Here is a 23,828-nt window from a genome sequence, read left to right as displayed (position 1 = left end):
AGCAAGAGGAGGAGTTATAGGGAGCGGTTATACACAGCAAGAGGAGGAGTTATAGGGAGCGGTTATACGGAGCAAGAGAAGGAGATATAGGGAGCGGTTATACAGAGCAAGAGGAGGAGTTATAGGGAGCGGTTATACGGAGCAAGAGGAGGAGTTATAGGGAGCGGTTATACGGAGCAAGAGGAGGAGTTATAGGAAGCGGTTATACAGAGCAAGAGGAGGAGTTATAGGGAGCGGTTATACGGAGCAAGAGGAGGAGTTATAGGGAGCGGTTAATCAGAGCAAGAGAAGGAGTTATAGGGAGCGGTTATACAGAGCAAGAGGAGGAGTTATAGGGAGCGGTTATACACAGCAAGAGGAGGAGTTATAGGGAGCGGTTATACAGAGCAAGTGGAGGAGTTATAGGGAGCGGTTATACGCAGCAAGAGGAGGAGTTATAGGGAGCGGTTATACGCAGCAAGAGGAGGAGTTATAGGGAGCGGTTATACAGAGCATGAGAAGGAGTTATAGGGAGTGGTTATACAGAGCAAGAGGAGGAGTTATAGGGAGCGGTTATACAGAGCAAGAGAAGAAGTTATAGGGAGCGGTTATACGGAGCAAGAGAAGGAGTTATAGGGAGCGGTTATACAGAGCAAGAGGAGGAGTTATAGGGAGCGGTTATACGGAGCAAGAGAAGGAGTTATAGGGAGCGGTTAATCAGAGCAAGAGAAGGAGTTATAGGGAGCGGTTATACAGAGCAAGAGGAGGAGTTATAGGGAGCGGTTATACAGAGCAAGAGGAGGAGTTATAGGGAGCGGTTATACAGAGCAAGAGGAGGAGTTATAGGGAGCGGTTATACAGAGCAAGAGGAGGAGTTATAGGGAGCGATTATACAGAGCAAGAGGAGGAGTTATAGGGAGCGGTTATACAGAGCAAGAGGAGAAGATATAGGGAGCGGTTATACAGAGCAAGAGGAGAAGATATAGGGAGCGGTTATACAGAGCAAGAGGAGGAGTTATAGGGAGCGGTTATACAGAGCAAGAGGAGGAGTTATAGGGAGCGGTTATACGGAGCAAGAGGAGGAGTTATAGGGAGCGGTTAATCAGAGCAAGAGAAGGAGTTATAGGGAGCGGTTATACAGAGCAAGAGGAGGAGTTATAGGGAGCGGTTATACACAGCAAGAGGAGGAGTTATAGGGAGCGGTTATACACAGCAAGAGGAGGAGCTATAGGGAGCGATTATACGCAGCAAGAGGAGGAGCTATAGGGAGCGGTTATACAGAGCAAGAGGAGGAGCTATAGGGAGCGGTTATACAGAGCAAGAGAAGGAGATATAGGGAGCGGTTATACAGAGCAAGAGGAGGAGTTATAGGGAGCGGTTATACGGAGCAAGAGGAGGAGTTATAGGGAGCGGTTATACGGAGCAAGAGGAGGAGTTATAGGAAGCGGTTATACAGAGCAAGAGGATGAGTTATAGGGAGCGGTTATACGGAGCAAGAGGAGGAGTTATAGGGAGCGGTTATACGGAGCAAGAGGAGGAGTTATAGGAAGCGGTTATACAGAGCAAGAGGAGGAGTTATAGGGAGCGGTTATACGGAGCAAGAGGAGGAGTTATAGGGAGCGGTTAATCAGAGCAAGAGAAGGAGTTATAGGGAGCGGTTATACAGAGCAAGAGGAGGAGTTATAGGGAGCGGTTATACACAGCAAGAGGAGGAGTTATAGGGAGCGGTTATACAGAGCAAGTGGAGGAGTTATAGGGAGCGGTTATACGCAGCAAGAGGAGGAGTTATAGGGAGCGGTTATACGCAGCAAGAGGAGGAGTTATAGGGAGCGGTTATACAGAGCATGAGAAGGAGTTATAGGGAGTGGTTATACAGAGCAAGAGGAGGAGTTATAGGGAGCGGTTATACAGAGCAAGAGAAGAAGTTATAGGGAGCGGTTATACGGAGCAAGAGAAGGAGTTATAGGGAGCGGTTATACAGAGCAAGAGGAGGAGTTATAGGGAGCGGTTATACGGAGCAAGAGAAGGAGTTATAGGGAGCGGTTATACAGAGCAAGAGGAGGAGTTATAGGGAGCGGTTATACAGAGCAAGAGGAGGAGTTATAGGGAGCGGTTATACAGAGCAAGAGGAGGAGTTATAGGGAGCGGTTATACGGAGCAAGAGGAGGAGTTATAGGGAGCGGTTATACGGAGCAAGAGGAGGAGTTATAGGAAGCGGTTATACAGAGCAAGAGGAGGAGTTATAGGGAGCGGTTATACGGAGCAAGAGGAGGAGTTATAGGGAGCGGTTAATCAGAGCAAGAGAAGGAGTTATAGGGAGCGGTTATACAGAGCAAGAGGAGGAGTTATAGGGAGCGGTTATACACAGCAAGAGGAGGAGTTATAGGGAGCGGTTATACAGAGCAAGTGGAGGAGTTATAGGGAGCGGTTATACGCAGCAAGAGGAGGAGTTATAGGGAGCGGTTATACGCAGCAAGAGGAGGAGTTATAGGGAGCGGTTATACAGAGCATGAGAAGGAGTTATAGGGAGTGGTTATACAGAGCAAGAGGAGGAGTTATAGGGAGCGGTTATACAGAGCAAGAGAAGAAGTTATAGGGAGCGGTTATACGGAGCAAGAGAAGGAGTTATAGGGAGCGGTTATACAGAGCAAGAGGAGGAGTTATAGGGAGCGGTTATACGGAGCAAGAGAAGGAGTTATAGGGAGCGGTTATACAGAGCAAGAGGAGGAGTTATAGGGAGCGGTTATACAGAGCAAGAGGAGGAGTTATAGGGAGCGGTTATACAGAGCAAGAGGAGGAGTTATAGGGAGCGGTTATACAGAGCAAGAGGAGTTATAGGGAGCGGTTATACGGAGCAAGAGAAGGAGTTATAGGGAGCGGTTATACACAGCAAGAGAAGGAGTTATAGGGAGCGGTTATACAGAGCAAGAGGAGGAGTTATAGGGAGCGGTTATACGGAGCAAGAGAAGGAGTTATAGGGAGCGGTTATACACAGCAAGAGAAGGAGTTATAGGGAGCGGTTATACGCAGCAAGAGGAGGAGTTATAGGGAGGGGTTATACAGAGCAAGAGGAGGAGTTATAGGGAGCGGTTATACAGAGCAAGAGGAGGAGTTATAGGGAGCGGTTATACGGAGCAAGAGAAGGAGTTATAGGGAGCGGTTATACAGAGCAAGAGGAGGGGTTATAGGGAGCGGTTATACGGAGCAAGAGGAGGAGTTATAGGGAGCAAGAGGAGGAGTTATAGGGAGCGGTTATACGGAGCAAGAGGAGGAGTTATAGGGAGCAAGAGGAGGAGTTATAGGGAGCGGTTATACGGAGCAAGAGGAGGAGTTATAGGGAGCGGTTATACAGAGCAAGAGGAGGAGTTATAGGGAGCGGTTATACAGAGCAAGAGGAGGAGTTATAGGGAGCGGTTATACAGAGCAAGAGAAGGAGTTATAGGGAGCGGTTATACAGAGCAAGAGAAGGAGTTATAGGGAGCGGTTATACAGAGCAAGAGGAGGAGTTATAGGGAGCGGTTATACGGAGCAAGAGAAGGAGTTATAGGGAGCGGTTATACAGAGCAAGAGGAGGGGTTATAGGGAGCGGTTATACGCAGCAAGGGGAGGAGTTATAGGGAGCAAGAGGAGGAGTTATAGGGAGCGGTTATACAGAGCAAGAGAAGGAGTTATAGGGAGCGGTTATACGGAGCAAGAGGAGGAGTTATAGGGAGCAAGAGGAGGAGTTATAGGGAGCGGTTATACGGAGCAAGAGGAGGAGTTATAGGGAGCAAGAGGAGGAGTTATAGGGAGCGGTTATACGGAGCAAGAGGAGGAGTTATAGGAAGCGGTTATACAGAGCAAGAGGAGGAGTTATAGGGAGCGGTTATACGGAGCAAGAGGAGGAGTTATAGGGAGCGGTTATACAGAGCAAGAGGAGGAGTTATAGGGAGCGGTTATACAGAGCAAGAGGAGGAGTTATAGGGAGCGGTTATACGCAGCAAGAGGAGGAGTTATAGGGAGCGGTTATACAGAGCAAGAGGAGGAGTTATAGGGAGCGGTTATACGGAGCAAGAGGAGGAGTTATAGGGAGCGATTATACAGAGCAAGAGGAGGAGTTATAGGGAGAGGTTATTCAGCGCAAGAGGAGGAGTTATAGGGAGCGGTTATACAGAGCAAGAGGAGGAGTTATAGGGAGCAAGAGGAGGAGTTATAGGGAGCGATTATTCAGAGCAAGAGGAGGAGTTATAGGGAGCGGTTATACGCAGCAAGAGGAGGAGTTATAGGGAGCGGTTATACGGAGCAAGAGGAGGAGTTATAGGGAGCGATTATTCAGAGCAAGAGGAGGAGTTATAGGGAGCGGTTATACGCAGCAAGAGGAGGAGTTATAGGGAGCGGTTATACGGAGCAAGAGGAGGAGTTATAGGGAGCGGTTATACGGAGCAAGAGGAGGAGTAATAGGGAGAGGTTATACGGAGCAAGAGGAGGAGTTATAGGGAGCGGTTATACAGAGCAAGAGGAGGGGTTATAGGGAGCGGTTATACGGAGCAAGAGGAGGAGTTATAGGGAGAGGTTATACGGAGCAAGAGGAGGGGTTATAGGGAGCGGTTATACGGAGCAAGAGGAGGAGTTATAGGGAGCGATTATTCAGAGCAAGAGGAGGAGTTATAGGGAGAGGTTATACGGAGCAAGAGGAGGAGTTATAGGGAGCGGTTATACAGAGCAAGAGGAGGAGTTATAGGGAGAGGTTATACAGAGCAAGAGGAGGAGTTATAGGGAGCGGTTATACAGAGCAAGAGAAGGAGATATAGGGAGCGGTTATACAGAGCAAGAGGAGGAGTTATAGGGAGAGGTTATACAGAGCAAGAGGAGGAGTTATAGGGAGCGGTTATACAGAGCAAGAGGAGGAGTTATAGGGAGCGGTTATACAGAGCAAGAGGAGGAGTTATAGGGAGCAAGAGGAGGAGTTATAGGGAGCGGTTATACAGAGCAAGAGGAGGAGTTATAGGGAGCGGTTATACAGAGCAAGAGGAGGAGTTATAGGGAGCGGTTATACAGAGCAAGAGGAGGAGTTATAGGGAGCAAGAGGAGGAGTTATAGGGAGCGGTTATACAGAGCAAGAGGAGGAGTTATAGGGAGCGGTTATACAGAGCAAGAGGAGGAGTTATAGGGAGCGATTATTCAGAGCAAGAGGAGGAGTTATAGGGAGCGGTTATACGCAGCAAGAGGAGGAGTTATAGGGAGCGGTTATACGGAGCAAGAGGAGGAGTTATAGGGAGCGGTTATACGGAGCAAGAGGAGGAGTTATAGGGAGCGATTATACAGAGCAAGAGGAGGAGTTATAGGGAGAGGTTATTCAGCGCAAGAGGAGGAGTTATAGGGAGCGGTTATACAGAGCAAGAGGAGGAGTTATAGGGAGCGGTTATACAGAGCAAGAGGAGGAGTTATAGGGAGCAAGAGGAGGAGTTATAGGGAGCGGATATACAGAGCAAGAGGAGGAGTTATAGGGAGCGATTATTCAGAGCAAGAGGAGGAGTTATAGGGAGCGGTTATACGCAGCAAGAGGAGGAGTTATAGGGAGCGGTTATACGGAGCAAGAGGAGGAGTTATAGGGAGCGGTTATACGGAGCAAGAGGAGGAGTTATAGGGAGCGATTATACAGAGCAAGAGGAGGAGTTATAGGGAGAGGTTATTCAGCGCAAGAGGAGGAGTTATAGGGAGCGGTTATACAGAGCAAGAGGAGGAGTTATAGGGAGCAAGAGGAGGAGTTATAGGGAGCGATTATTCAGAGCAAGAGGAGGAGTTATAGGGAGCGGTTATACGCAGCAAGAGGAGGAGTTATAGGGAGCGGTTATACGGAGCAAGAGGAGGAGTTATAGGGAGCGGTTATACGGAGCAAGAGGAGGAGTAATAGGGAGAGGTTATACGGAGCAAGAGGAGGAGTTATAGGGAGCGGTTATACAGAGCAAGAGGAGGGGTTATAGGGAGCGGTTATACAGAGCAAGAGGAGGAGTTATAGGGAGCGGTTATTCAGCGCAAGAGGAGGAGTTATAGGGAGCGGTTATACACAGCAAGAGGAGGAGCTATAGGGAGGGGTTATACAGAGCAAGAGGAGGAGTTATAGGGAGCGGTTATACGCAGCAAGAGAAGGAGTTATAGGGAGGGGTTATACAGAGCAAGAGGAGGAGTTATAGGGAGCGGTTATACAGAGCAAGAGGAGGAGTTATAGGGAGCGGTTATTCAGCGCAAGAGGTGGAGTTATAGGGAGCGGTTATACGGAGCAAGAGGAGGAGTTATAGGGAGCGGTTATACAGAGCAAGAGGAGGAGTTATAGGGAGCGGTTATTCAGCGCAAGAGGAGGAGTTATAGGGAGCGGTTATACACAGCAAGAGGAGGAGCTATAGGGAGCGGTTATACAGAGCAAGAGGAGGAGTTATAGGGAGCTGTTATACGGAGCAAGAGGAGGAGTTATAGGGAGCGATTATGCAGAGCAAGAGGAGGAGTTATAGGGAGCGATTATACGGAGCAAGAGGAGGAGTTATAGGGAGCGATTATACGGAGCAAGAGGAGGAGTTATAGGGAGCGGTTATACACAGCAAGAGGAGGAGTTATAGGGAGCGGTTATACACAGCAAGAGGAGGAGTTATAGGGAGCGGTTATTCAGCGCAAGAGGAGGAGTTATAGGGAGCGGTTATACGGAGCAAGAGGAGGAGTTATAGGGAGCGGTTATACAGAGCAAGAGGAGGAGTTATAGGGAGCGATTATACAGAGCAAGAGGAGGAGTTATAGGGAGCGGTTATACAGAGCAAGAGGAGGAGTTATAGGGAGCGGTTATACAGAGCAAGAGGAGGAGTTATAGGGAGCGGTTATACAGAGCAAGAGGAGGAGTTATAGGGAGCGGTTATTCAGAGCAAGAGGAGGAGTTATAGGGAGCGGTTATACAGAGGAAGAGGAGGAGTTATAGGGAGCGGTTATACGCAGCAAGAGAAGGAGATATAGGGAGCGGTTATACAGAGCAAGAGGAGGAGATATAGGGAGCGGTTATACAGAGCAAGAGGAGGAGTTATAGGGAGCGATTATACGGAGCAAGAGGAGGAGATATAGGGAGCGGTTATACAGAGCAAGAGGAGGAGTTATAGGGAGCGATTATACGGAGCAAGAGGAGGAGATATAGGGAGCGGTTATACAGAGCAAGAGGAGGAGTTATAGGGAGCGGTTATACACAGCAAGAGGAGGAGTTATAGGGAGCGGTTATACGCAGCAAGAGGAGGAGTTATAGGGAGCGGTTATACAGAGCAAGAGGAGGAGTTATAGGGAGCGGTTATACAGAGCAAGAGGAGGAGTTATAGGGAGCGATTATACGGAGCAAGAGGAGGAGTTATAGGGAGCGGTTATACAGAGCAAGAGGAGGAGTTATAGGGAGCGGTTATACAGAGCAAGAGGAGGGGTTATAGGGAGCTGTTATACAGAGCAAGAGGAGGAGTTATAGGGAGCGGTTATACAGAGCAAGAGGAGGAGTTATAGGGAGCGGTTATACAGAGCAAGAGGAGGAGTTATAGGGAGCGGTTATACACAGCAAGAGGAGGAGATATTGGGAGCGGTTATACAGAGCAAGAGGAGGGGTTATAGGGAGCGGTTATACGGAGCAAGAGGAGGAGTTATAGGGAGCGGTTATACACAGCAAGAGGAGGAGTTATAGGGAGCGGTTATACAGAGCAAGAGGAGGAGTTATAGGGAGAGGTTATTCAGAGCAAGAGAAGGAGATATAGGGAGCGGTTATACGCAGCAAGAGGAGGAGTTATAGGGAGCGGTTATACGGAGCAAGAGGAGGAGTTATAGGGAGCGGTTATACAGAGCAAGAGGAGGAGTTATAGGGAGCGGTTATACACAGCAAGAGGAGGAGTTATAGGGAGCGGTTATACAGAGCAAGAGGAGGAGTTATAGGGAGCGGTTATACAGAGCAAGAGGAGGAGTTACAGGGAGCGGTTATACAGAGCAAGAGGAGGAGTTATAGGGAGCGGTTATACAGAGCAAGAGGAGGAGTTACAGGGAGCGGTTATACAGAGCAAGAGGAGGAGTTACAGGGAGCGGTTATACAGAGCAAGAGGAGGAGTTATAGGGAGCGGTTATACGGAGCAAGAGGAGGAGTTATAGGGAGCGGTTATACAGAGCAAGAGGAGGAGTTATAGGGAGCGGTTATACAGAGCAAGAGGAGGAGTTATAGGGAGCGGTTATACAGAGCAAGAGGAGGAGTTATAGGGAGCGGTTATACAGAGCAAGAGGAGGAGTTATAGGGAGCGGTTATACAGAGCAAGAGGAGGAGTTATAGGGAGCGGTTATACGGAGCAAGAGGAGGAGTTATAGGGAGCGGTTATACAGAGCAAGAGGAGGAGTTATAGGGAGCGGTTATACGGAGCAAGAGGAGGAGTTATAGGGAGCAAGAGGAGGAGTTATAGGGAGCGGTTATACGGAGCAAGAGGAGGAGTTATAGGGAGCGGTTATTCAGAGCAAGAGAAGGAGATATAGGGAGCGATTATACGCAGCAAGAGGAGGAGCTATAGGGAGCGGTTATACAGAGCAAGAGGAGGAGCTATAGGGAGCGGTTATACAGAGCAAGAGGAGGAGATATAGGGAGCGATTATACGCAGCAAGAGGAGGAGTTATAGGGAGCGGTTATTCAGAGCAAGAGGAGGAGTTATAGGGAGCGATTATTCAGAGCAAGAGGAGGAGTTATAGGGAGAGGTTATACGCACCAAGAGGAGTTGTTATACGGAGCAAGAGGAGGTGTTATAGGAAGTTGTTATATGAGGCAATAGGATGAGTTATAGGGAGTAGTTATATGGAATAATAGGAGGATTTATAAGGAGCGGTTATATGGGGCAATAGGAGGAGTTAGGGAATGGTTATAAGGAACATAAGGAGTAGTTATAGGAAGGGGTTATATAGAACATTAGGAGGCATTATAGGGAGGTGCTAAACGTGCTATAAAGAGCATTGAAACATTTTTATGTTTCATATATATGTTTGGGAAGTGCAGATTACACCAGGATATTGTAACAATATAAACACAGCTCCCTGGCTCAGCATGTTCAGCAGGAGATGTGGAGGGTGGAATGGGGTTTGTTTGTATAACCTGGCCCTGTGTGAGTTTCCTATATCCTCATGTCTCCTGACCTTCTCGCTGCCCTCTCCTCTGGAAGTCGGAACATGATCCCTGTTTGATCTCCAATGTTCCCCACTCCCTGCAGCAATTTTAGAGTTAATGGCTGTTAACCCTTGAAAACATTTTTTTGTATTGTGGGGGACGGAGCTCCTAAATAGTGACACTGCATTCCAGTGATCGACCCCCGCTCCTAATGGGTGACACCCTCTTCTAATGGGTGACACCCGCTCCTAAATCGTGACCCTGCATTCCAGTGATCGACCCCCACTCATAATGGGTGACATCCGCTCCTAAATAGTGACGCTGCAATCCAGGGAGTGACACCCACTCCTAATGGGTGACACACCGCTCCTAATGGGTGACACACCGCTCCTAATGGGTGACACAACATTCCAGTGAGAGACCGCTTTCATCACTCACTTAACTTCTACTCCCTCATAAATAGGAACAAAAAAAAAATCTGTCAGTGTTATTTTTAGGTCCTCATGTTGGGACTCCCAAGACCCTGACAGCTGAACACTAACTATCCATCAACTCCTCATGAGTGCAGGCACCTTCTGCTTCTGATTCAGCTGGGATCTGCAGATTTGTTGTTCTTATGTTCACGCCTCCCAGAATTGGCTGCACGTGCTGAGCACCTCTCGCCACCTATGGGTCCCCTATCTGACCCCTGCATGTGGAGATAACATCTCCTGCAGGACTGGAGGGGGGTCCAGCAGTTACAGGGGAGGTTTGATGGCTGCAGATAATTACAGTACAGCAGAGAGTTGTTTTCACCTGTTTGGACATCACCCCGGGCAGGGAGCAGACTGCAGCATAATTATCATTAATGTAACATTCCCTCCTCTAGTAAAATGTAGTCTATGTCAAGTCAGTTTACTTGGACCTTAAACTCCTCCTATTGCCCCATATAAACGCTCCCCATATCTCTTCCTCTCGCCCCAGATAACCTCTCGCTATAACTCCTATTGCCCCATATAACTGCTCCCTATAACTCTTCCTATTGCCCCATATAACCGCTCCCTATAACTCCTCCTGTTGCCCCATATAACCGCTCCCTATAACTCCTATTGCTCCATATAACCGCTCCCTATAACTCCTCCTATTGCCCCATATAACTGCTCCCTATAACTCCTCCTGTTGCCCCATATTACCCCTCCCTATAGCTAGGGTTGCCAGGTTTCCGGTATATGGTTACTCTGTCCGCTTAAAAAATGAGAGATAATACCGGACATGTATGTGTGCGGGGGGGGGGGGGGGCATGTATGTGTGCGGGGGGGGGGGGGGGACATGTATGTGTGCGGGGGGGAGGGGGACATGTATGTGTGCGGGGGGGAGGTTTGAACATGTATGTGTCCGGTATTATCTCTCCGGACTTAGTAACCAATCGTGGGATTTTCCCTGCTGCTGCTAGGGGGCTGGGCAGTTTCCTCCATCCTGATTGGCTGCATTAGGCTGTGCTTATAGTGCTGGCGACAGCGACGTCACAGCAAAACAAATGCATTGCCGCCGTCGCGTGTGCTTATAGTAAGCGCGGAGCGCCGGATTGGTCGCGATCGCTGGAAGTCATCTCAATTTTATTTTCCAGCGACCGTCGCCTGACTGTCGCGTCGCCGGCACTATAATCGTAGCCTTACACAGCAGCAGCAGCCAATCAGGAGGAGGTGGCAGGAGCCTGGGGAGTGGGGCCAAAGAGTGGAGGAAAAGCATGTAGCAGAGAGAGGTGAGAGTGTGTCCTTAGGACACAGACAGGCAGGACACATGTCACAGATGAAGGGAGGGGGGGTGAGAGAGAGGATGAAGGGAGAGGGGAGAGAGAGGCTGAGGAGGGGTGCAGTATTGCTTGTCATGTACAGCAGCAGCGCGCAAACTGGGGGGGCAAGATTATTTAATGGGGGGTGCAGGCTGCGTGTGGGGAAACCTGGGGGCGGGCAGAGCTGTGCACGGGCGGCCAGAAGCTCCGTGCTGCTGTTTCTCTGTGTCTGCCTGCAGCGGGGGTGGGGCCTGCAGAGGGGGCGGGGCCTGCAGAGGGGGCGGGGCCTTGCTGTGGGGCCTTCCCTGCACACAGACAAGCCCTCCTCTTCCAGTCTGTTACCCGCCCGTTTTCAGCAGCACATGGGGGGACCGGAGCAGGTTTAGTTACTCCCTCCCTTCCCCTCCTCCCCCCCAGGTAAAAGAGTGTGTGTGTGTTGTGTCTGAGTAGGTGTGCTGTGTGTGTTGTCTGTGTTGGTTGTGATTGTGTGTCTTGTCTGTGTGTGTGTTGTGTTGGTTGTGATTGAGTGTGTGTTGGTTGTCTGAGTGTTGTGTGTGTTGGTTGTGATTGAGTGTTGGTTGTTTTCGTTGTGATTGTGTGGGTGTTGTGATTGTGTGGGTGTTGTGATTGAATGCAGCAGTGCACAAATTGGGGGGGGGAGGCCAAGAAGATGTGCGCGGGCGGCCAAACTGGATAGTGTAGGTGGCGGCCACGTGATTTGGAGGTACGGGGGAGGAGCACGCCCGAGCGATGTGATGTCAAACGCCCCTCCCTCCGGTGTCTGCCCTACAATAGCGCTGTGTTCCTGCTCTCCTCCGCTGGCAACCTGCTTCGCTGCGATCCTCTGCGAGGGAAAGGGTCGGCTGCCACTATATCAATCATACTATGAATGTACAGAAATAATAATAAAATAAAGTGTAAACACTTCCCCGCTCGTCCTTGCAAAATTATGCAGGACACCCTGCGCTCATGCTTGGAGAGTTGGTGATGTCACCGCTCTCAGCGGCAGCGTGGACGCAGCCTAATTTTGCAAGCTTGAGCTGGTGAAATATGTAAGTATTTAGACATATTTTTATTTACACTGTATACCGTTTAATAAAGGTTTTTTTTCCCCATGTGATTTTGATTACATCAGGCAGGGGGGGGGGGGGCGAGAAATTTCATGGATAAAAAGGGGGGCTCGGCATAAAAAGTTTGCTCACTCCTGATGTACAGTGGCGGCACGCTTTATTCTAATGCGGCCGCCACCGCAGTGTGGGGAGAGTCGCGATTAGCCGGCGTCTCGTTTCGGGATTTCCCTGGCGCCACCCTGGCGCCGGTCACGCGTTCCAGGGTCCCCCGGCATCCCCGAAGCCTGCAGAGGCAGCAGGGGTAAGGGGGAAGCTGCGCAAAGCAGCGCGCAGCCGGGGGGAGCAGCCAGGGGTTCGGGGGAGGGGAAGGGGATCGTTTTTATTAAAACGCGCGGGAAGGGGAAGATGCGGCTCGCTCGCCGCTCCGTTTCGGCGCCAGCTGAGAAAAGTCCCGTTCATAACGGGCAAATGTAAGAATAAACTGTGTCGGTGCAGTACAGTGTGACCGCAGGTAAGTTATTTATAAATGATCTGACCATTACATCATTTGTTCTACATTTCACTCCAAGCGTGCACCAATTTGCACTATTTCATTTCTATTGCCTAAAAAATCCTAGGGAGGTCCCTCCCTTCCAAGACTCCTCCCCAGATTTTTTTACGGAAAAGAATATAAATTGGTGAATACTTGGAGTGAAATTTAGAAAAAATTACGTACCAGTCAGGTCATTTATAAATAACATTCTTCTCCACCAACGATTCTCGAGTGCGTCGCACCTTTCACCATTGTGTCCAGTATTTATGGACAAGCCACCTGGCAACCCTACCTATAACTCCTACAGCCCCATATAACCGCAATCTATATCTTCTATTTGCCCAAATAACCTCTCGCTATAACTCCTCCTATACCCTATATAACCACCCCCTATAACTGCTCCTAATGCCCCAAATAACCACCCTCTATAACCACTCCCAATAACTACTACTGCCCCATATAACCACTCCTATTGCCCCATATAACTTCTTGCTAACTCCTCCTATTGTCCTTATAACTGCTTCTATTGCCCCATATAACTGCTCCCTATAACTCCTCCTTGTCAAGGGGAAACTCCAGGAGCAGATATGACCTGGGTGGCTGGAACAGCGGGGAGCAGGCAAGGATTGTTGGGGTCACAAGCAGGGTTCGGTGGCAGGCAGCAAGCAGGATTGTCGGGGTCACAAGAAAGGTTCAGTGGCAGGCAGCAAGCAGAATAGTTTGGGTCACAAGCAAGGTTCAGTGGCAGGCAGCAAGCAGGATAGTTGGGGTCCAAGCAGGGGTTGGCAACAGGAGAGCAGGGCAGGGGAGCAGGAACAAACTAGGGAGCAGAAACGGAGACCAGGGATCAGGGAACAAACTGGGACAAGCCAGATCATAGGCAAGGACCTTTAATAAGTACAGGACTAAATACAGAAACAAGCAGAAAAAGATCAGCGCAGAGGGAGTCTGGACACAAAACAAAGGCAAGGGAGGAACAGTAAACATAGGACAGGAGCAACAAGGAGACAGACAGACAGAGGCACCCCAGAACGGGCAGAAAACAGCAGCACACCCGGTGGATAGAGAAAGGAACTGGGAGAGAGGGAGATCTAGGAAAGTATGTCAGGGCTATTTCCTGGCACTCCTATTGCCCCGTATAACTCCTAATACATTAACCCGTGTGTGACTCGTACAGAACATGACAAACCTCTGCCCTTTTTTTTTGTACACGAGCCCCTTGAGAGCGGACTGATTCTCACCCCCTCACTCCTTCCACTTCAGTACCTGGCACTGGCAGTGCAGCGTGTGCATACTCTGCACCCCCGTGGCCGGGTTACAGAGCTCCGCAAGGCATCCGTGCATGATAGCCCATAGAACCTGTAGTGAAGGACATGCAGCTCTGTAAACATTCTCAGCTTCCTTATATACAGTTGGCACCCAAGAATACTCCAAGCTAAGTACAGCTACATAGTAACGACCAGACCCGTCACCCTTCTACCTGGCCATGTTCTGGTGAATTTCAAAAACAGTGCGGGGGAGGGGAGGCTTTAAACTCCGCGCTGCAGGAGGGTGCTACTGACCTGGATAGTTTTAAGGAATATCCGAAAAGGTGTAATTATAGGAGAGGATCCAAGTTCATTTTTAAACATGCAAATGCAGCACACCGTTTTCTGTTTTCATTGTCCTCGAAAATCTTATAATCTAATGATTATACCATCCACATGTGACATGCATTAATGACTATGTATGAAGGCAAATGTGCTGCAATTCTGGGGCAACAAAATGCAGTATATACAAAATATCACTGAAATGTACACGATTGCTTTTGTTTCATACGTATATTGAAGATTTTGTGCCCCAGAGTGTCACCACTTTTGCCTTGATAAATAAACCCCACTGTACCTTCTGAGCAGTAACAGAAGCCGTGATTCACACCTGGGGCACCCCAGCTGTAAATGCGTGTTACACAGATGGTGCGTCCGTCCCACGGCTGCAGGGTGACTCTGCTTTTCCTGGGTCCTGTTTCACATGTGTGTGCTCTCTTCGCAGTGTGTGAGAAGCAGGCGCTGGTAGTTTGCAAGGACTCTCCTGAGGAACATCTCCAGCCCTTCAAAGACAGAATGGCAGACTTTTCTCAGAAAGGTGAGCGGCCTTCTATACACACAGGCGCTTTCCCTGTGACACACACTGGCGCTTTCCCTGTGACACACACTGGCACTTTCCCTGTGACACACACTGGCACTTTCCCTGTGACACACACACTGGCACTTTCCCTGTGACACACACTGGCACTTTCCCTGTGACACACACTGGCACTTTCCCTGTGACACACACACTGGCACTTTCCCTGTGACACACACTGGCACTTTCCCTGTGACACACACTGGCACTTTCCCCTGTGACACACACTGGCACTTTCCCTGTGACACACACTGGCACTTTCCCTGTGACACACACTGGCACTTTCCCTGTGACACACACTGGCACTTTCCCCTGTGACACACACTGGCACTTTCCCTGTGACACACACTGGCACTTTCCCCTGTGACACACACTGGCACTTTCCCTGTGACACACACACTGGCACTTTCCCTGTGACACACACTGGCACTTTCCCTGTGACACACTGGCACTTTCCCTGTGACACACACTGGCGCTTTCCCTGTGACACACACTGGCGCTTTCCCTGTGACACACACACTGGCACTTTCCCTGTGACACACACTGGCGCTTTCCCTGTGACACACACTGGCGCTTTCCCTGTGACACACACACTGGCACTTTCCCTGTGACACACACTGGCACTTTCCCTGTGACACACACTGGCACTTTCCCCTGTGACACACACTGGCACTTTCCCTGTGACACACACTGGCACTTTCCCTGTGACACACACTGGCACTTTCCCTGTGACACACACTGGCGCTTTCCCTGTGACACACACTGGCACTTTCCCTGTGACACACACTGGCACTTTCCCCTGTGACACACACTGGCACTTTCCCTGTGACACACACTGGCACTTTCCCCTGTGACACACACTGGCACTTTCCCTGTGACACACACACTGGCACTTTCCCTGTGACACACACTGGCACTTTCCCTGTGACACACACTGGCGCTTTTCCTGTGACACACACTGGCAGTTTCCCCTGTGACACACACTGGCAGTTTCCCCTGTGACACACACTGGCACTTTCCCTGTGACACACACTGGCACTTTCCCTGTGACACACACTGGCACTTTCCCTGTGACACACACTGGCACTTTCCCCTGTGACACACACTGGCACTTTCCCCTGTGACACACACTGGCGCTTTCACTGTGACACACACTGGCACTTTCCCTGTGACACACACTGGCACTTTCCCCTGTGACACACACTGGCACTTTCCCTGTGACACACACTGGCACTTTCCCCTGTGACACACACTGGCACTTTCCCTGTGACACACACTGGCACTTTTCCCTGTGACACACACTGGCGCTTTCCCTGTGACACACACTGGCGCTTTCCCTGTGACACACACTGGCGCTTTCCCTGTGACACACACTGGCACTTTCCCTGTGACACACACTGGCGCTTTCCCTGTGACACACACTGGCACTTTCCCTGTGACACACACTGGCACTTTCCCTGTGACACACACACTGGCACTTTCCCTGTGACACACACTGGCACTTTCCCTGTGACACACACTGGCGCTTTCCCTGCGAATTTCTGTGTGAGGGGTGTGGGAGGATTATCAGATACAATAGATTCTCTGACATATATTACTTCCTGGTAAAACATTTTATAAATAAATAGATGAAAGTATTTCACAGAACTATGTTAGAGGAACCAGTTGCCGGGAAATCGTACACTTTCTGATTGAGAAAAGCTGCATTAACCCTTTGTAACCGTGAGTAATGTTTTTGTTCCAGGCACCAGATCAGACATTATTCTACAAAGTTGGACTCACCCCAAGTGTAATCAGAGGGACATATGTTATCATGCATTCTTGTTTCCCAGTCCCACCAACGTTACCAATTTCCAAAATTCCTAAAGATTTAATATGTTTTACGGATATTTCTCTCTTTGATTTGGCTTTACTGATTTTAATGGCAACCTGTGGTCGTCATTTTATTCTATCCCTGGACAGCAATGGAAAATGGCACAAAAAAAATTCTAAAATCCAAGTGCCCGAGAAAAAGAAATGCTGGAGCAGATGTCTCCATTGCTGCACATGCATGAAGCATTAATTCTAAATGAAAGTAACAATGAACCAGTGTGAGCCCAGATCTGAGCCCTTCAACCTTCGCAGGCGCAAGTGTATAGCATAACGCTGCTTCCCCCGAGCGCCCAAATGTGTGTCACCCTGTTCCTGCTCCGAAACAACATCTTTATTGGAATCATATTGTTCCAACATGTTCTGGCAAAAATAGCATTTGTGTTGTGGTCTGTGTGAATCCTGGCTCACATTAGCAGGCGATGGCACAGGGAGAAGTCTCTGTACGATGGCACAGGGAGAGGTCTCTGTACGATGGCACAGGGATATGTCTCTGCACGATGGCACAGGGAGAGGTCTCTGTACGATGGCACAGAGAGAGGTCTCTGTACGATGGCACAGAGAGAGATCTCTGCACGATGGCACAGAGAGAGATCTCTGTACGATGGCACAGGGAGAGGTCTCTGTACGATGGCACAGAGAGAGGTCTCTGTACGATGGCACAGGGAGAGGTCTCTGTACGATGGCACAGGGAGAGGTCTCTGTACGATGGCACAGGGAGAGGTCTCTGTACGATGGCACAGGGAGAGGTCTCTGTACGATGGCACAGAGAGAGATCTCTGCACTATGGCACAGAGAGAGATCTCTGTACGATGGCACAGGGAGAGGTCTCTGTACGATGGCACAGAGAGATCTCTGCACGATGGCACAGGGAGAGATCTCTGCACGATGGCACAGAGAGAGGTCTCTGTACGATGGCACAGGGAGAGGTCTCTGTACGATGGCACAGAGAGAGGTCTCTGTACGATGGCACAGGGAGAGGTCTCTGTACGATGGCACAGAGAGAGGTCTCTGTACGATGGCACAGGGAGAGGTCTCTGTACGATGGCACAGAGAGAGGTCTCTGTACGATGGCACAGGGAGAGGTCTCTGTACGATGGCACAGAGAGAGATCTCTGCACGATGGCACAGGGAGAGATCTCTGCACGATGGCACAGAGAGAGGTCTCTGTACGATGGCACAGAGAGAGGTCTCTGTACGATGGCACAGAGAGAGGTCTCTGTACGATGGCACAGGGAGAGGTCTCTGTACGATGGCACAGGGAGAGGTCTCTGTACGATGGCACAGAGAGAGGTCTCTGTACGATGGCACAGAGAGAGATCTCTGCACGATGGCACAGAGAGAGATCTCTGTACGATGGCACAGGGAGAGGTCTCTGTACGATGGCACAGAGAGAGGTCTCTGTACGATGGCACAGGGAGAGGTCTCTGTACGATGGCACAGGGAGAGGTCTCTGTACGATGGCACAGGGAGAGGTCTCTGTACGATGGCACAGGGAGAGGTCTCTGTACGATGGCACAGAGAGAGATCTCTGCACTATGGCACAGAGAGAGATCTCTGTACGATGGCACAGGGAGAGGTCTCTGTACGATGGCACAGAGAGATCTCTGCACGATGGCACAGGGAGAGATCTCTGCACGATGGCACAGAGAGAGGTCTCTGTACGATGGCACAGGGAGAGGTCTCTGTACGATGGCACAGAGAGAGGTCTCTGTACGATGGCACAGGGAGAGGTCTCTGTACGATGGCACAGAGAGAGGTCTCTGTACGATGGCACAGGGAGAGGTCTCTGTACGATGGCACAGAGAGAGGTCTCTGTACGATGGCACAGGGAGAGGTCTCTGTACGATGGCACAGAGAGAGATCTCTGCACGATGGCACAGGGAGAGATCTCTGCACGATGGCACAGAGAGAGGTCTCTGTACGATGGCACAGAGAGAGGTCTCTGTACGATGGCACAGAGAGAGGTCTCTGTACGATGGCACAGGGAGAGGTCTCTGTACGATGGCACAGGGAGAGGTCTCTGTACGATGGCACAGGGAGAGGTCTCTGTACGATGGCACAGGGAGAGATCTCTGCACGATGGCAGAGAGAGAGGTCTCTGCACGATGGCACAGGGAGAGGTCTCTGTACGATGGCACAGAGAGAGATCTCTGCACGATGGCAGAGAGAGAGGTCTCTGTACGATGGCAGAGAGAGAGGTCTCTGTACGATGGCATAGAGAGAGATCTCTGCACGATGGCACAGAGAGAGATCTCTGCACGATGGCACAGAGAGAGATCTCTGTATGATGGCACAGAGAGAGATCTCTGTACGATGGCACAGGGAGAGATCTCTGCACGATGGCACAGGGAGAGATCTCTGCACGATGGCACAGAGAGAGATCTCTGCACGATGGCAGAGAGAGAGGTCTCTGTACGATGGCACAGAGAGAGATCTCTGTACGATGGCACAGAGAGAGATCTCTGTACGATGGCACAGGGAGAGATCTCTGCACGATGGCACAGGGAGAGATCTCTGCACGATGGCACAGGGAGAGGTCTCTGTACGATGGCACAGAGAGAGATCTCTGCACGATGGCACAGAGAGAGATCTCTGCACGATGGCACAGGGAGAGGTCTGCACGATGGCACAGGGATATGTCTCTGTACGATGGCACAGAGAGAGATCTCTGCACGATGGCACAGAGAGAGATCTCTGCACGATGGCACAGGGAGAGATCTCTGCACGATGGCACAGGGAGAGATCTCTGCACGATGGCACAGGGAGAGGTCTCTGTACGATGGCACAGAGAGAGATCTCTGCACGATGGCACAGGGAGAGGTCTCTGTACGATGGCACAGAGAGAGATCTCTGCACGATGGCACAGAGAGAGATCTCTGCACGATGGCACAGGGAGAGGTCTCTGCACGATGGCACAGGGAGAGGTCTCTGTACGATGGCACAGGGAGAGATCTCTGCACGATGGCACAGGGAGAGGTCTCTGCACGATGGCACAGAGAGAGATCTCTGCACGATGGCACAGGGAGAGATCTCTGTACGATGGCACAGGGAGAGGTCTCTGCACGATGGCACAGGGAGAGGTCTCTGTACGATGGCACAGGGAGAGATCTCTGCACGATGGCACAGGGAGAGGTCTCTGTACGATGGCACAGAGAGAGATCTCTGCACGATGGCAGAGAGAGAGGTCTCTGTACGATGGCAGAGAGAGAGGTCTCTGTACGATGGCATAGAGAGAGATCTCTGCACGATGGCACAGAGAGAGATCTCTGCACGATGGCACAGAGAGAGATCTCTGCACGATGGCAGAGAGAGAGGTCTCTGTACGATGGCACAGAGAGAGATCTCTGTATGATGGCACAGAGAGAGATCTCTGTACGATGGCACAGGGAGAGATCTCTGCACGATGGCACAGGGAGAGATCTCTGCACGATGGCACAGAGAGAGATCTCTGCACGATGGCAGAGAGAGAGGTCTCTGTACGATGGCACAGAGAGAGATCTCTGTACGATGGCACAGAGAGAGATCTCTGTACGATGGCACAGGGAGAGATCTCTGCACGATGGCACAGGGAGAGATCTCTGCACGATGGCACAGGGAGAGGTCTCTGTACGATGGCACAGAGAGAGATCTCTGCACGATGGCACAGAGAGAGATCTCTGCACGATGGCACAGGGAGAGGTCTCTGCACGATGGCACAGGGATATGTCTCTGTACGATGGCACAGAGAGAGATCTCTGTACGATGGCACAGAGAGAGATCTCTGTACGATGGCACAGGGAGAGGTCTCTGTACGATGGCACAGAGAGAGATCTCTGTACGATGGCACAGAGAGAGATCTCTGCACAATGGCACAGAGAGAGATCTCTGCACGATGGCAGAGATCGCTGAACAGTCTGTGTACAGATCATAGCTACACAGATACTTTGTAACGCCTTAAAAGTTCTTAAGTACAAGTTTGCCAGACTAGTCTGTGTCCTATAGACACTCAGATGCTGTCTGTGAAATGTACTGAGGGGTGTTTATCAGAAAAGGGGAGACATCCCATCACAATAAGTTTCCTATGATGCATTTGGTGCAAAAAAAAAAACAAATTTCCAGAATGTAGCCAGTTTTGAAGGATTGTTTGATACTGTAGGTGACCCACAAAAGGAGGAGAAAGAGAGGGGGACAGAGGGAGAGCCGAGGTAAAGTTCTCATATCTCCAAGCTTCTGCGCTACATGAGAAAAGAAACCAACACTAGCAGCGCATCTGTAACAAAAGGATAAATAAAACCCAACTGCAGATTCCTTCATGTTTATTTAGTGCTGACCCCATGGATGTCGCAGCTTAGAAATGGGAATCCGATACATGGGTGAATAGCATCCAAAGTGACTCTGAGTGGAGCTCACAGTCTGAGTTGTGTGATGCATGATATCAGATAGCAGGGCTTATGTTTAAGTGTATTCGGTCTCTCAGCCGACAGCAGCGAGTGCAGGAATAAAACGCACTCTAACCACCTCCTCCCAATGTCATTGAGCTCTGAGTCTCCACTTTATAACACCAGTCGGTCCCACCTAGCGCCTGGCAGCATGGTCATTACTGGATTGGTCTGCCCTGCCTGTAACGTTACTGCCGTATGGCTTCACCCTCCAGCAGGGAAGGGGTTAGGACTAATGTTTTTGGGGCCCTTGTCAGACACATGGAAGCGGGTGCTGGCCGTAGTCTGTAAAGCACATACTTACTGCTCCAATAAGCCAGTAAATTGGTACTCGCCAAAATCTCTAAGGCTATAAAGAATAAAAACCAAATGTAAGGCATCCATATGTCTTCCGCTAGCTCTGAACATGGCACCAAGAGCAGGGCACAGTGGCTATTGGATTCAGCACAATGTTGGCGATAGGGAAGGTTGGAGCTGATTTATAAACATCACATGGTACACAGGGCAGGATATTGGCCATATTCACTAAGCGGTGTTAAGCCATATGACACTAAGCGGCACTGGAAAACAGTACATGGCCACTCAAGTGTTCCAGTGCCAGAAGGCCTCTCCTATAGCACCACTTAGCAAATATGGCCATGGTGTTAGTTATTTATAAACGTATACTCTGCCTGCCAACCGGCTGCAAAAATACTGCACCATATTTATCAAAGAGGAAAATCTCATTTGTACAAGTGATCTGTTTTTGCCCTCATTTTGCAGGCTTATTTCAGAGTATTTATCGTTAGGGGGATGGGGATGTATTTAGTGATCGGGAAGTATGTCTGTCTCCCCTCCTACTTTCTACATTATAGAGGGATCTGTGTGATAGGACGTGTGGCAGGTCCAGTGTGTAGTGATAAACAAAGCACTCTGTGTCATGACGCCATGTGTCAGGATAAAGTCCATAACACAAAGTCGGGTGAGGGAGCTTCGTTGGGAGAGATCTGTAAATCTGCGGATCATTAATCTAACCTCAGCCATTCTCCTGCTGTAGCTGCCCCCAGATACCAGGGCTGGATATTATGTATAAAATGTGTTACCAGGAAGTAATATATTGAGAGTTACCTCTCGTTTTCAGGTATGTCCTGGGCATAGAGTTACGATGACAAATAATACATGGTTACAAATACAGTTACATAAGTGAACAGGGTATACATTATATACAAGACATACCATGCACAGTTACAGATAATATATATTATAGGCGTATGTTGCAGTTACAGGCCAGATTCAAATGTGAGACAGCTTTAGTTTTGAAAGAAGTTAGACTGGTGGTGGCTGTGAGAGTCTCCGGTAGATTGTTCCAGTTTTGGGGTGCACGGTAAGAGGAGGAGCGGACGGATACTTTGCTGAACCATGAACAGTCTTTTGGAGTCAGATCTCAGATGATAAGTGCTATTAGAGAGGGTTGGGGTTCCTTACAATGCATCTGATCTCAGATGCGCTATTAGAGAGGGTTGGGGTTCCTCAGAATGTCATAATATAATTATAGGGTTCCTTAACCCCCCCAAAAATTGGAAACCACTGTTATAACACATGAAGCCATTCACTCCCAAGACTGGAGAGGATATTATTAACACTAAGAACTTTCCTGTGTGTAATAAAGCTGACTGGGGTTGCTAGGTGTGGATTTCCATTGCAAAGTAACATCTTGCTGTTCCTAATAGCAGTGATGGGATTGTTTGATTGAGGCAAAAATTCCAGAAAAGGGGGGAGCTTAATTGGACATCAATATTAGGGGGCGGAAGGGTTACCCTCATACTAGATTTGTTGCCTTAAAAAAAATTTCATAGCAATTTGTGGCATCTTTTAGTCCTGCGGTCGGGAGACTTTGATAAATGAAACCCCTCAATGTAATTATCATTCTCCTATTCTCAGCCAGAGTCGGGAAGCCTGCAGTTTAAATATTGCTTGATGTTTGAGAGAAAGTTTTGAGACTGCGCTGGTCAGGGACTTTCTGCTTCTTCTTGGATCAGTGTTTCCCGCTGATCCAAACGTCTCACGTGATCCACGGGGGCAAAACAGACATACGGTGTACAAAAAGAGGAGCGCAGTGAGACGGCGGTGTTAGAGAAAATCACCTTATACCATATACAGCTGCGGCCGCCTTTATCCTAATGCGGCCGTATTGGCGCAACTCTGATAACCGCGGGCAGGTGCAGTATTATTTTTTTGCGGAATATGTTCCGCTATTGTAGCGCTCGTAATATTGAATGCATGAACGTGAATGCGGCATGAACGCGGTGAAGTGCGAGGCATTCGGAAAAAATCCCCGAAAAAATTCGGAGATGTTGGAGAATAAAAGGGGCCGCGGCTGATAGTGTCAATATTACAAACGTACGTATAATGTAATAACGTAGGTGGCGCGCTTCCACACCACTGATGGATGTAACGACGGGACCCAGAACGCGCCCTCTAGGTCAGCTCCAACCGGAACATCAATCGGCCATGTCGGGACACTGCGCTGTTTCCGCCCCCACCCTGTGAGTTGAGGGAGCGCTGCTCGAGCTAGGCAGTCGCCCTCGCGTGGCTCGCGGTGCACCCTGGGAAAGTTTGATCCGGCTGCTTTTGGTCTGGTGGCTGATTGATGTTCCGGTTGGAGCTGACCTAGAGGGCGCGATCTGGGTCCCGTCGTTACATCCATCAGTGGTGTGGGGGAAGCGCGCCCTACGTTGTTACATTATATGAACGTTTTTAATATTGACACTATATGTGATAAAGTGATTTTCTCTAACACAGGTGTGTCTCTGCGCTCCTGTTTTTGTATATCGTATTGATGTTTGAGGGATTGGAACAGGTGGGGGCGTGACAGTGGGATGCACACGGGTGGAGGCAATGCCAGGATTTGTTACATAAA

At 49.7% G+C, this 23,828-nt stretch overlaps 1 protein-coding gene across 5 annotated transcripts in view; it reads left to right on the top strand.

Annotated features, from left to right (window-relative positions):
* Positions 1–23,828, top strand: part of FMN1 (formin 1) — a 194,920-nt gene that overhangs the window by 151,871 nt on the left and 19,221 nt on the right. For all 5 annotated transcript variants that reach the window (XM_075613256.1, XM_075613255.1, XM_075613253.1 and 2 more), the window contains one exon: positions 14,508–14,600. In XM_075613256.1, coding sequence (XP_075469371.1) covers positions 14,508–14,600 — 93 coding nt within the window. The remainder of the gene's footprint in view (positions 1–14,507; positions 14,601–23,828) is intronic.

The sequence above is a fragment of the Ascaphus truei genome, chromosome 9 (genome assembly GCF_040206685.1).
Source record: "Ascaphus truei isolate aAscTru1 chromosome 9, aAscTru1.hap1, whole genome shotgun sequence".
Classification (NCBI taxonomy): domain Eukaryota; kingdom Metazoa; phylum Chordata; class Amphibia; order Anura; family Ascaphidae; genus Ascaphus; species Ascaphus truei.
Note: the sequence above shows the minus strand (reverse complement) of the source record. Positions and strands in the feature narration are given on the sequence as shown.